At 52.2% G+C, this 11,861-nt stretch overlaps 1 protein-coding gene across 3 annotated transcripts; it reads left to right on the top strand.

The window, feature by feature from the left end:
• Positions 1-554: 554 nt before the first annotated feature.
• RETN (resistin) lies at positions 555-11,860 on the top strand. Of its 3 annotated transcripts, XM_059388886.1 has the most exons (5): positions 555-639; positions 10,028-10,090; positions 10,496-10,623; positions 11,008-11,085; positions 11,618-11,860. In XM_059388886.1, exons 3-5 carry the CDS (start codon positions 10,506-10,508, stop codon positions 11,752-11,754), a joined length of 333 nt encoding a protein of 110 aa, XP_059244869.1. In that variant the 5' UTR covers positions 555-639; positions 10,028-10,090; positions 10,496-10,505; the 3' UTR covers positions 11,755-11,860. The 3 variants fall into 3 exon arrangements, with proteins under 3 accessions (XP_059244869.1, XP_059244867.1, XP_059244868.1); XM_059388884.1 differs by lacking the exons at positions 555-639; positions 10,028-10,090 and adding an exon at positions 10,229-10,335; XM_059388885.1 differs by lacking the exons at positions 555-639; positions 10,028-10,090 and adding an exon at positions 10,233-10,335 and having other exon boundaries at positions 10,499-10,623.
• The last annotated feature ends 1 nt before the right edge of the window (position 11,861 follows it).

Raw genomic sequence — 11,861 nt, 5'->3', positions numbered from 1 at the left:
GATGGGCTCTGGAGCCAGACAGCCAGGGGTCTTCTCCAGCTCCTGGGATCAGAGTGTGCTTTTGCGTGAAGACAGGTGCACAGCATGCCACGCCCACTTCCCACCCAGCCCAGAGCCTCGCTGCTCCCCCTTCTCGTCCTCCGCCCCACCCCCAGGGTGTTCACAGGGACCCCAAACTGGGTATGTGCGAGTGCTGGGGCTGCCGCAGCCCGGTGATTTCAACAACAGAGATGTGTTTTCCCACGGCTTTTGGAGGCTGGAAGGTCAAGCTCAAGGTATGTGGCTTGATTGTTCCTCTCACCCTGGGGAGTGGAGGCCGGGAGGCCCTCTTTCCCCATGTCCTCCTGCGGCTGTCCCTCTGCACGCCCGTGTCCTAATCCCCTCTTAGAAGGACACCAGCCATGTTGGAGTAAGGCCCACCCTAATGACCTAGTTTTAACTTAATTATCTTGTAAAAAAAAAAACTCTCACCCGATATGGTCACATTCTGAGGCGCTGGGGGTTGGGACTTCCACCTGAATTTCGGGGAGCGGGGGATACAGTTCAGCCCGCAACACTCAGCTAGAAAGGAGATCGGAATCTCGCAGCGTGAATGAGACATGAGGACTGTCCCTCTCTGGGGCACGGATACCGAGCCAGGTGGGCAGCAGCGGAGGGGGCTGTGGGAGCCCAGAGGGGTACCGTCATCTATCTAGTCTGGGGGCAGTCAAGGAAGGCTTCCTGGAGGAGGGGAAGTTTGAGTTGGTAATGAAAAGAGGAGTCAGGGAAGGCGGGGGAGGGTACAGTGGAAGCCAAGGTAAGAGAGAGAAGGAGTGACAATGACCTTGAAGAACAGTAAGATCTGAGAGCCCCAGAGCGCCTGGAGGGCCAGGTGGGCATCTGGCGCAGTGGGGCAACTACAGAAGGGATCTGAGCAAGGGCCGGCGGGGCCCACGAAGAGGTACTGCCCGAAGGGGTGCCGGGGGAGGGGCACCGGGGATAGCGCCGCCCTCCCCGCCCCGTGGAGCGCTACTTATTCCCATTTGGTCGCCTTGGGGGATGTGGCCATCCAAGGCCAGGACCGGGAGGGCTTGGGCGGGGACAGGACGCTTCCTCACCGGCCATGGAAAACGTGGCCCCGATTGAAGTCACCGCTCCTTTTCCGAATTCAGGGAACTCTAAGGACGCGTTTGCAGGCGGGGCCTTCGAAAAGGGCTAAACCCTCGGACTCAGTCTACTTCTAGAATACACGCGAAACTCCCACCAGAGCAGAAGGCTGGATGTGCGAGGTCGTCGGGGGGGGGGGGGGGGGGGGCGACCCCCGACCCCCGACCCGTGGGACGCCCGCGCTGGATGCGGGGCTCCCCGTCCGGCCTCGGCAGAGAAGCCATTTAACTAGAAGGAGGTGGTTTCAAAGTCTGACTGTGAAACTCGCCTCCCCGGGAAGCCGCGGTCTCCCGGCTCCGACCCACCCCTGCCCGGGGCCCGCTGAGGTAGATAAACGCTCTGAGCACCAGGGGGCGCTGTGCCCCCAATTTTCCGGGATCTTGGCTCTTTCACGTCGGTACCTGGAGCTGGGGTAACCCTAACTGGAAACGGTAAGTGGGTCAGCGGTGACTCCGAGCTTCTCTGCTGCAACAAAACTCCCCTGCTCCCGCCGCCTCAGCCTCTGCCCTTTATGTCGAGGAGGTGTCGTAGCGTCTCCGACTTAAGGACAGTTTGATTCAACAAAAATTCATGAACCCCTGTGGGCGTGAAGCATCAGCCAATCCCTCCGCACGCATTACTGAGACTTGTCAAAACCCTCCTATGAGAACGAAATCCAACCTCCCTCTCTCCGTGTTTCACAAAGTCCCTCTTCAAGTCCATTCCCCGCTGGCTCCCTCAGCCACAACTGCCATCTGTCAAACACACCACTCCGTTCCAGCCACAGGACCTTTGCACCTGCTGTTCTCGTTGCCTACAGTGCTTTCCCCCGCAGATCTTCATATGCTCCCTCCTTCCGGTTTTAGCTCAAAAGTCACCATTCTTTATTTCCTGAGGACATCTATCCTGACTTGGTGTGTGTTCTTTGGGGCTCTTCGGGGTTCTCTTCCTTCTGGATGTGGCTGGCTGCTTCTTTATGACCCGGTATAACTTGTTCTTAGCATCTGTTCCCACGATCCTCACCGTGCTGTTTCCTCTGATCATGGGGTGGCTAGCACTACCCGAACCAGGTTCTGCTGTAGGTCAGAAGAGTCTCTCACCGGGGAGGCTGGGCACTTCGCTTTACATCTTCAGGGGCTCCATAAGGTCAGGTGCTATAGTTCATCTGTGGATTGGTGGGAGTGGGGCAGACGTCCCCCAGTTTCCACCAGGTCTCCACCTAAAAGTGTCAGCAGCCATCACGTCTCCATGCCTGGACCCATTCTCTCCTGAAGATTATTTCCAAGTGTATTAATCCTTCCACTGGGATTAGCTAGGATCCTTCTTAAACAACCTATCCCTCAGCAACTAGTTGGAAAGTAACAACCTGATACATTTTCTTAGGTATTATCTGCAGGATCCCCAGGAGTCAGCAGGATATTTGAATTTATCAGGGAGATCTAGGGTGGAAACAGATCTCAGGGTGACCAGTGGTCACATTGTAAGCATATAGGAGGCATCCTGGGGACTCTGGCTGCCTTAATGATAATTATCATCATGATAATTTATGGATATAATAATAATAATAATATTATTATTATTATTATTATTATTATTAGACACTCTAATGGGGTCTGGCCCCGGACTAAGAAGGAGGGCCCCACAAAGTGAGCAAAAAGGATTTCCCAGGCTCACATCAGCGCTTTGGAGGGTCTGAGGGCATGTCCCCAGGAGAAGTGAGGACAGACGGTCTCAGGGTCAGGAATGCATTAGAGTGGGAGTTCTCCACCTGTGCCGTGCAGGGAGGTCCTTCTAGAATAAGATTTCATCCAAGTTTGTGGCTTGGAACTTGCTCCACGGAAACAAACTCGAGGCTCTGGGGCACACCAGAGCTGCCAGGTAGGCAGGAGGGGTGAAAGCAGGGACCCTGGCAGAGGAAGGAGTGCCTGAAACCTTCAACTTGGGAGGCAGGGGCTTAGTGGCCGCAGGGCAGGGACAGGAAGTGAGGGTGACTCAGCGAGCCAAGGAAAGCTCCAGGAAGAAGAGGGCAGGAGGCTGTCAGCTGTCAGCTCTAGGGGAGCCCAGACAGCCAGGAGGTCACCGAAGCAAGCTTCCCGTTTTTTTTGTTTTTCTAAAGTTACTCAAAATCTTCAAACAGCCGTTAACCAACAGCTGCCAAGAATATTGTGAAAAGGCCCCTGGAGTGAAGAAACTGCCCAGCGAGTGGGAAGACTCTGCTGGGGGGTGGGGTGAGCAGAGATGGAGTCCCCAGGGCTGGGGCGCTGGGACGGACAAGGTCCTGACTAGTGACCAAAGTTTGTGAGACCACTCGGAGTCTCCGTCCCTGTCAGTGGCCAGGGAAATTCTGGGAAAATGATGGTGAGGGAAGGTGACATTTCTGCAGCATCTGTTTTGTGTGGTGTCCCGATCCGCATGGTCTCTGCAGTTGCCTGTGAATAAGTCGGAAGGAGAAAGACAAACATTGGGGGGCCTGGGTAGCTCAGTCATTAGGCGTCTGCCTTTGGCTCAGGTCATGATTCCCAGGTCCTGGGATCGAACTCTGCATTGGGCTCTCTGTGGGGCAGGAAGCCTGCTTCTCCCTCTCTCACTCCCCTGGCTTGTTGTGTTCCCTCTCTCGCTGTCTCTGTCTCTGTCAAATAAATTAAAAAATATTTTTTTTAAAAAAGATTTATTTATTTGACAGAGATCACAAGTAGGCAGAGAAGCAGGCAGAGAGAGGGGAGGGGGGAAAGCAGGCTCCCCGATGAGCAGAGAGCCCAATGCAGGACTTGATCCCAGGACCCTGAGATCATGACCTGAGCCGAAGGCAGAGGCTTTAACCCACTGAGCCACCCAGGTGCCCCAAATAAATAAATATCTTAAAAAAAGGAAAGAAAGAAAGCCAAAGACAAACACTGCATGATTTCCCTTATATGTGAAACTGATGTCCTCCCCCATTATGGGAATGTAATTGATCTGTAACATTGTGTCCGTTTTGGGTGTACAATGTAGTGATGTGACATATTTCAGAATGATTTCTACCATAAGGTTAGATAACACATAGAGTTACAGTGTGTGTGTGTATGCGTGTGAGGTACGAACAGTTACAATTTACTCGCTTAGCAACTTTCAGACACACAATGCAGTAGTGTTTATTGTGACCCCCAGTACATTAGATTCCCCGGAACTTATTCATCCTCTAGCTGTTTGGACCAAAGTTTGGACGTTTGGACAACCTTCCTGTATTTCTCCATCCCGCCCTCGACCCCCAGGAACCACCGATCTGTTCTCTGTTTCTGTAAGGTTTTGGGTGGTTTTGTTGGTTTGTTTTAAAGATTTTATTTATTTATTTGAGAGAGCGAGAGAGCACGGGGGAGGGACAGAGCAAGAGGGAGAAGGAGTCTCGAGTTGCCTCTGAGCTGAGAGCGGATCCCAACTCAGAATTCAAACCCAGGACCCGCGATCATGACCTGAGCCAAAACTAAGAGTCGGATGCCCAATCAACTGTGCCACCCAGGCACCCTGGCTTTTTAAATTAATTAATTAATTAGTTAAAGTAATCCCTACACCCAGTGTGGGGCTTGAACTTACCACTCCATGATGAGGAGTCACATGTTCTTCCAACGGAGCTAGCCAGGCACCCTGTTTGTTTGTTTCTTTAAGATTGCTATGTGCAATCTAAGAAAACCAGGCTGGCACCTGGGGCGGGGGGTGGTCTGTTGGTTAAGCATCTGCCTGCGGCGCAGGTCACAATCCTGGGGTCCTCAGACCCCGGGATCAAGCCCCACATGTAGGACTCCCTGCCTCTTCCCCTGCTCATGCTCTCTCTCTCAAATAAATAAATAAAAGCTTTACAAAAAATGAAAAAGCCAGGCTGGGTGGCAGGAGTTTCCATGAAACTCTTTCCCGCACCCCTTTCCTTTGCGCTCCGTGAATCCCCACCCTGGTCCATGTAGGGCTCATCCCTTTGGACAACCCCCTTTGGGGGAGAAAATGTCTTGGTTAAAAGGGGAGACTTTGGCGTTGGACAAATCCCAGGACCCTGGGATCATGACCTGAGCTGAAAGCAGACGCTTAACCAGTTGAGCCCCCCAGGTGCTCCAAAATGTCCCTATTTGGGGGCACCTGGGATCCAGCCCGCTTCTCCCCCTGCTCCTCTCCCTTCCCCCTCTCCCTCCCATGCTTGTGCTCTCTCCCTCTCTGTCCCAAATAAATAAAATCTTAGGAAAAATAAATAGGGCCATTTTATCTCTGTCATTTCTTCAACAGCAAAAGAAAAGCTGTAGGAATATTCTCCAAACAATGCTGCTTTTGTTCTTTCTCTTTCTTTTTATTTATTTATTTATTTTAAATTTTTTATTTATTTAATTTATTTGATAGACAGAGATTACAAGGAGGCAGAGAGGCAGGCAGAGAGAGGGGGAAGCAGGCTCCCTGCTGAGCAGAGAGCCCGATGCGGTGTGGGGCTCGATATCAGGATGCTGGGAGTATGACCTGGGCTGAAGCAGAGGCTTTAACCCACTGAGCCACCCAGGCACCCTCTTTCTTTTTATTTTTTTAAGTAAATCTGGGACAGTGCTGTGGCTGTTCCTGGGAGCTCCCTCCACTCTGCCACAGGTGGCTGAAAGGTACATGTCTTTGACCCAGACCACCAGGATTCAAATCCCAGCTCCTCCACCAACTTGCTCTGTGACCCCAGACAAATCCCTTCGCCTCTCTGGGCCTCAACAGTTCCTTTTGTAGAGATAATTACCATCTCTACCTGACTGGGTGGTGATCATATGTATATATTGCTCAACAAACAGTAGACACGGTCATCTCAGAGCATCCCAAGGAGCCCCCATGGGAAAGATAGCCTGTAAGGAGTCCAGAGGCCCAAGGAAACCAGGGACACCAAGAGGCAAGAGTGGGTCTCTGTAAGGACAATCTCAGGTCGTTAACACTGAAAATCTCCATGATTTTTACCACCCAACCTTCAGGCTGTCGCTGTTCCTTGCCTCCAGGTGCAACCTGGCCCCATCGGGTCTTGCCTGTCCTCTCTCCACCTCTGCGCAGGTAGCTGGCGGCTCACACTCCCCTTCCGCCGGGCAGCCAGGCTCGCCAGGCTCGCCAGCTCTTGCTAAAGAAAACGGGCAGGGTTCCAAGGTTTTTGCTTTTCTTTTCTGTCATTCATATGGGACAGGAAGCAAGTGTCAGTGATTCTTTCCTGATTTGGCTGATTCTCCTGTCACCTGAGTCTGTCAACCGGACAGCACGTTGTTATCTAGCGAGGCAAGTAACTCAGATTACTTCTGGAGGTCAGTTTCCCAAGCCCTCTGGGCTCAGAACAACCCTTCAAGGACAGCTGTACAGGAACAGAGGCAAGAAGAAGCTCATAATACCTGTGAATTTTCACAAGGACGGGTGGTACAGAGCGGAAAAAATCCTCTCTGTGGTTTCAGGACACAGATTTCCTTAAGATCGTTGGGAAATTCCTTTTTTCCCAACTGTCATTTAAGTAATAAGTATTGGGTGGTGATAATCACGTAACTCTGTGCATTTGTAAAAACTCCTAGACCTCGGTAAAAAGAGTGAAGTTTGCTTTATGTAAATGACACCTTATTTTTTTTAATGATTGTATTTATTTATTAGACAGAGATCACAAGTAGGCAGAGAGGCTGGCAGAGAGAGAGGAGGAAGCAGGCTCCCCGCTGAGCAGAGAGCCCAACGCGGGGCTCGATCCCAGGACCCTGAGATCATGACCTGAGCCGAAGACAGAGGCTTAACCCACTGAACCACCCAGGTGCCCCTGAAAATATTTTTTTTTAAGTTTATTTCTTTTTAGTTATCTCTATACCCAGTGTGGGGCTCAAACTCATGACCCTGAAATTAAGTGTGGCATGCTCTTCCAAATGAGCCCTCCAGGCGCCCCCCAAAATATTTTCCTTTCTTTAAAGAGAATGAAAAGGCATGTGGCCCTTTCCTGCTACTTGAAAACCAAGGGTTTTCAAGCTAAGTCCCCAGGGCACCCTCGGGGTTCCACACACCCCCTGCTTTTCCCCTGACCTATAGACAGAGATGCCCACTTCTGAGCCTTTCAAAAGTTTTTATCTGAAAAATTCTGAGACTGAAAGTTTTCTAGGATCAGAGCTCTCAACCAAATGACTCTTGCTGTGTCCTGAACTACCTTGTATCCAAGCTGTGTCTTGGGGTCTTCAAGGAAGGGAGCCTGTGAAATTTGTTTATGCCAACCAGGCTCTCTGCCTTTCTGCCCACTGGTTTTCTTTCAGTTCCTCAAAGCTGGTGCACACTGTCCTTCCCCAGGGCCTTGGGACATGCTGTTCTTCCCCCCCAGAATGCCCTCCTGACTGGTTCTCCTGCTTAACTCTTGCTTACCCTCCGCTCAGCTATCTCTTCCTCCATAAAACCTCCTTGGATTCTCCCCGTGGGGGCCACATTCTTCTGCCAGAAGTTCTCCCAGAACTCGATTCCTATCCTCCACGGCAGAGATGACTGATGGAGGGTGAGGTTAACTGAGCTCTCTCTCGGTGTCTCTCTTCCTCCGACAGGCAGGGCAAAGTGCATGAGGGCTAGGCGGTGGGGGTCCCCTTGCTCCCCACGGCAGGCACGATGCACAGCATCACATCTGGCACATAGTAACTGCTCAATAAGTATTGTCTACACTTTGGCCCTGTGTACACGGTTGTGCTTACACAGGGATTTGACACACACATCACTTTTACTGAAATACAGCAGGTGTAAAGTGTGCAGATGTAAGTGTGCGCTCGAATTTTCACTAGCTTCCCATTTCCCCTCACTACCCAGGAAACTTCCTGCATCATCTCCAACAAATAGATTAGTTGGTCTTCCTTCTTTCCTTCCTTTCTTTTTTTTTCCTTTTTTTTTTTTGAGAGTGAGCGAATGTGTGCGGGGAGTGGGGAGAGGGGTGGTGCAGATGGAGAGGGAGAGAGAGAATCCCAAGCAGGCTCCACACCAGCACAGAGCCGGACACAGGACTCGATCTCAGGACCCTGAGATCATGACCTGAGCAAAAATCAAAAGTCGGACACTCACTCCACCGAGGCACCCAGGAGCCCTGTCCTAGTCCTTTCTAATAAATGAATTTGTGAAGTTAATGTTTTTTTCTGCGTCTGGATTCTTTTGCTCACAGTTATGTTGGGGAGAATCATTCAGATTGTTACACGCAGCTGTCCCTTACCATCTCTCATTCACACTCTTGGCTGCTGACCAGGGATGGTCAATTTTTTTTTTTTTTCTGTAAAGGGCCAGATGGTAGCTGGGGTCACCTCTGCAGGGCATCATCTCTGTCACTGACTTAGGAAAGCAGCCTCAGACCATCTATAAAAAAGTAGGCATGGCCATATTTCAAGCACACTTTATTTGTGGGCACTGGGATTTCAATTTCATGTCCTTTTCATATGTCACTGTTAATATTTTTTTCCCCAATGATTCAAAAATGTATGAACTTTTGGCAGCTCCTTGAAAAGTTAAGCACAGAATGGCCATATGATCCAGCAAGCCCGCTCCTGGATGTGTACCGGAGGGGACTGAAAGCAGGGGCTCAGAGATGCTCGGTACGTTCCGAGGTTTGCAGGGGTGTCCTTGACAAGAGGTGGAAACAACAGAGCAAGTTGTAAGTAACAGATGAATGGATAAACAAAATGTGGTGTGTCCCTACAATGGAATATTAGCCATGGAAAAGAATGAAGTTCTGACCCCTGCCACAACCTGGATGAATCTTGAAAACATTTGTGCTACGTGAAAAAAGGCAGACACCAAAGGGTAAGTACTGTGTGATTCTGACAAAGTCACAGAGACAGAAAGTAGATGGTAGAAGCCAGGAGCAAGGGGGGATAGTGAGTTAGTGTTTCAGGGCAACAGAGTTTCAGTTTGGGAAGATGAGAAAGTTCTGGAGATGGATCGTGGGGTTGGTTGCACAATAGTGCGAGGGTACTTAATGCCAGTGGTCTGTACATTTAAAAAATGGTTAAAATGGGGCATCTGGGTGGCTTAGTCAGTTAAGTGTCTGCCTTCCACTCAGGTCATGATCTTGGGGTCTTGGAATCAAGCCCCCTATCAAGCTCTGCTCTCAGTACGGAGTCAGCTTCTCCCTCTGCCCTTCCTCACCCCTTGCAATCTGTCTCTCCCAAATAAATAAATAAACCCTTTGTAAGAAATGATTAAAATGATAAATTTAATGTGAAATAGACACCTGGCTGGCTCAGTCGGTTAAGCGTCTGCCTTCGGCTCAGGCCATGGTCCCAGGGTCCTAGGATAGAGTCCCACATGGGGCTCCTTGCTCAGCAGAAAGTCTGCTTCTTCCTCTCCCTCTGCCTGCCACTCCCTGCTAGTGCTTGCTCTCTCTCTCTCTTTCTGACAAATAAATAAAATCTTTTTAAAAATTTAATGTGAGGGGCACCTGGGTGGCTCAGTGGGCTAAGCCGCTGCCTTCCTCTCAGGTCATGATCTCAGGGTCCTGGAATCGAGCCCCGCATCGGGCTCTCTGCTCAGCGGGGAGCCTGCTTCCCTTCCTCTCTCTCTGCCTGCCTCTCTGCTTCTTACTTGTGATCTCTGTCTGTCAAATAAATAAATAAAATCCTTTAAAAAATTTATTGTGAAATATATTTTGCCACAATTTAAAAAAATCCATTCGTACTAAAAACAAAACCCCCAAAACGAAAATGTAAAAACCATTCTTAGCTCGTGGGTTGTGCAGAAATAGACCATGGGCCAGCTTTGTCCCATGCACTGCAAGTTTGTCACCGTCTATTGCAGACTGTTCCATTGAAGGAAAAAGAAACATGATTTTATCCATTCTATTGTTGATGGGCATTTGGGTGTGAACACGGTATGCAGTTCTCACATGGGGTTTTGGTTATGCTTATGTGCAAACTCCTGTTTCTTTGCCCATCCCTGGGACAAGGGCTTCTGGAGTCATCCCCCAGGCACTACCTCCTGGACCAATCCCAGCCCGGATGTGAGAAGGGTGAGCTCTTGAATGGGGAAACTGTGGCAGGGAAGGGGGGGGGTGGAGCAGAGCTTCCTACCCCTGGGCCCCTAGAGTCTGCCCTGGGGGCTTCCTCTTGGCTCCGGATGTGGGATGGGAGGGCCAGGGGGGGCAAAACACCCAGCCAAGACAGGAAGCTCCGTGTCCAGAAGCCTTAAAGAGGGAGATGCAGCAGAGGCATGAAATCAGTGCCCGAGACTCAGCCTGCTGAGTCCATCCCGAGGGTAAGTGAACCCTGCTCCGGCTCAGCCCAGAAGCCCAACAAAGCTGGGACTCCAGTCTCGTCCCCCACAGGGACCCAGGATTCCATATCCCACCCGCTCTGGAGGCTTGACCCTCCCCAGATGAGAAGGGACTGACCCAGCTGTGGGTTCCCTCTTTCAGCAGCTGCAGAATGAAGGCTCTTCCTCTCCTCCTGCTCCCTGTCCTGGGGCTGCTGGTGTGTGGCAATTCTCTGTGTCCCGTGGACAAAGCCATCAGTGAGAAGATCCAGGATGACGCCCCATCCTTAAGTGAGGACCCCTCACTCAACCTCAGCAGGGGACCCTCTAATTCCGGACACGGAGCAGCCGTGGAGCCAGCCCCGACCAGAACCAAACCTCCACCCCAAACCCAACCCAGCCCAGCCCAGCCCAGCCCCAGCCCCCAATCGCAGCACCTTCCGCAGAAGCTGGGAATATCCTCCTTCCTATAAACACCCATTTCAAGACAGAACCTGGGAGGTGGTGGGCTCCCCACTTCATGGCTCTCTACAGGGCCTGGCCCACCTGGGCCTTCCTCAGAACAGTTCTCTTGACCCCTGCCTACCTCCAAACCACCAGGGGCAGGGCCGCAGGAGGATGGGGGAGGGGCAGCTTGGTCTCACCGCTGCCTTCCCTCCTCCCTCCCTCCCGCAGTTCTTGAGACAATGAGGAACTTTGGCCTGACCTGCCGGAGTGTCACCTCCAGGGGGGACCTGGCCACCTGTCCCGCAGGTGAGTTTCAAGTCCTTTTCCCAGCTCTCACTTCTGTTCCCCGCACGCAGGAACCCCTCCCCCTAACTCCAGCCTCTAGTTCTTTTTCTTTTTTAAAGATTTTATTTATTTGAGAGAGAAAGAGAGAGACAGAGAGAGAGCGTGCGCGAGCGCACAAGCAGGTGGATGGGGAGAGGGAGAAGTAGGCTCCCCGCTGAGCAAGGAGCCCCATATGGGACTCGATTCCAGGAGCCCGGGATCAGGACCTGAGCCCAAGGCAGCCACTTACCCGACTGAGCCACCCAGGCGTCCCAGGCTCTGTTTCTTGAGTCAACTTCCCCAGAGTCCTGGTCTGCCACGCTAGCCTCCCCGCCCCAGCACCGAGACTGCATTTCCTCAGGACACTGGAGTCCAGGGCCCCAGCCTCCCTGCGCTCCACACAACCCGGCTCCCATGCTCTGGTGTTGGAGACCCTCCCGCCTCCGCTCTCCCCCGACCCCCCCGGCCCACAGCCTCCAGCTCGGGTCCAAACTCCCTCCGCTCCCGCCCGCAGGCTTCGCGGTCACCGCCTGCACTTGCGGCTCCGCCTGCGGCTCGTGGGACGTGCGCGCCGAGACCACGTGCCACTGCCAGTGCGCGGGCATGGACTGGACCGGAGCTCGCTGCTGCCGCTTGCAGACCGCCGCCTGAGGTCCCCGGGGAGCGCGGGCGGGGCTGGGGGCGTGGCCAGGCCTCGGGGGGGCGGAGTCAGGCCTCGGAGGGGCGGGGTGGAAATAAACCCTGAGCAGATGCTGGTG

The sequence above is a fragment of the Mustela nigripes genome, chromosome 2 (assembly GCF_022355385.1).
Source record: "Mustela nigripes isolate SB6536 chromosome 2, MUSNIG.SB6536, whole genome shotgun sequence".
NCBI lineage: Eukaryota > Metazoa > Chordata > Mammalia > Carnivora > Mustelidae > Mustela > Mustela nigripes.
The sequence above is the reverse complement of the archived record's forward strand: the minus strand, read 5'-3'. Positions and strand labels throughout refer to the sequence as shown.

Excerpts from the sequence above, each read along its gene's own strand:
- RETN (XM_059388886.1), top strand. The coding sequence starts at position 10,506 with ATGAAGGCTCTTCCTCTCCTCCTGCTCCCTGTCCTGGGGCTGCTGGTG. Across the intron at positions 10,624-11,007 it reads GGATGACGCCCCATCCTTAA|TTCTTGAGACAATGAGGAAC; the intron begins GTGAGGACCCCT and ends TCCCTCCCGCAG. Across the intron at positions 11,086-11,617 it reads CCTGGCCACCTGTCCCGCAG|GCTTCGCGGTCACCGCCTGC; the intron begins GTGAGTTTCAAG and ends TCCCGCCCGCAG.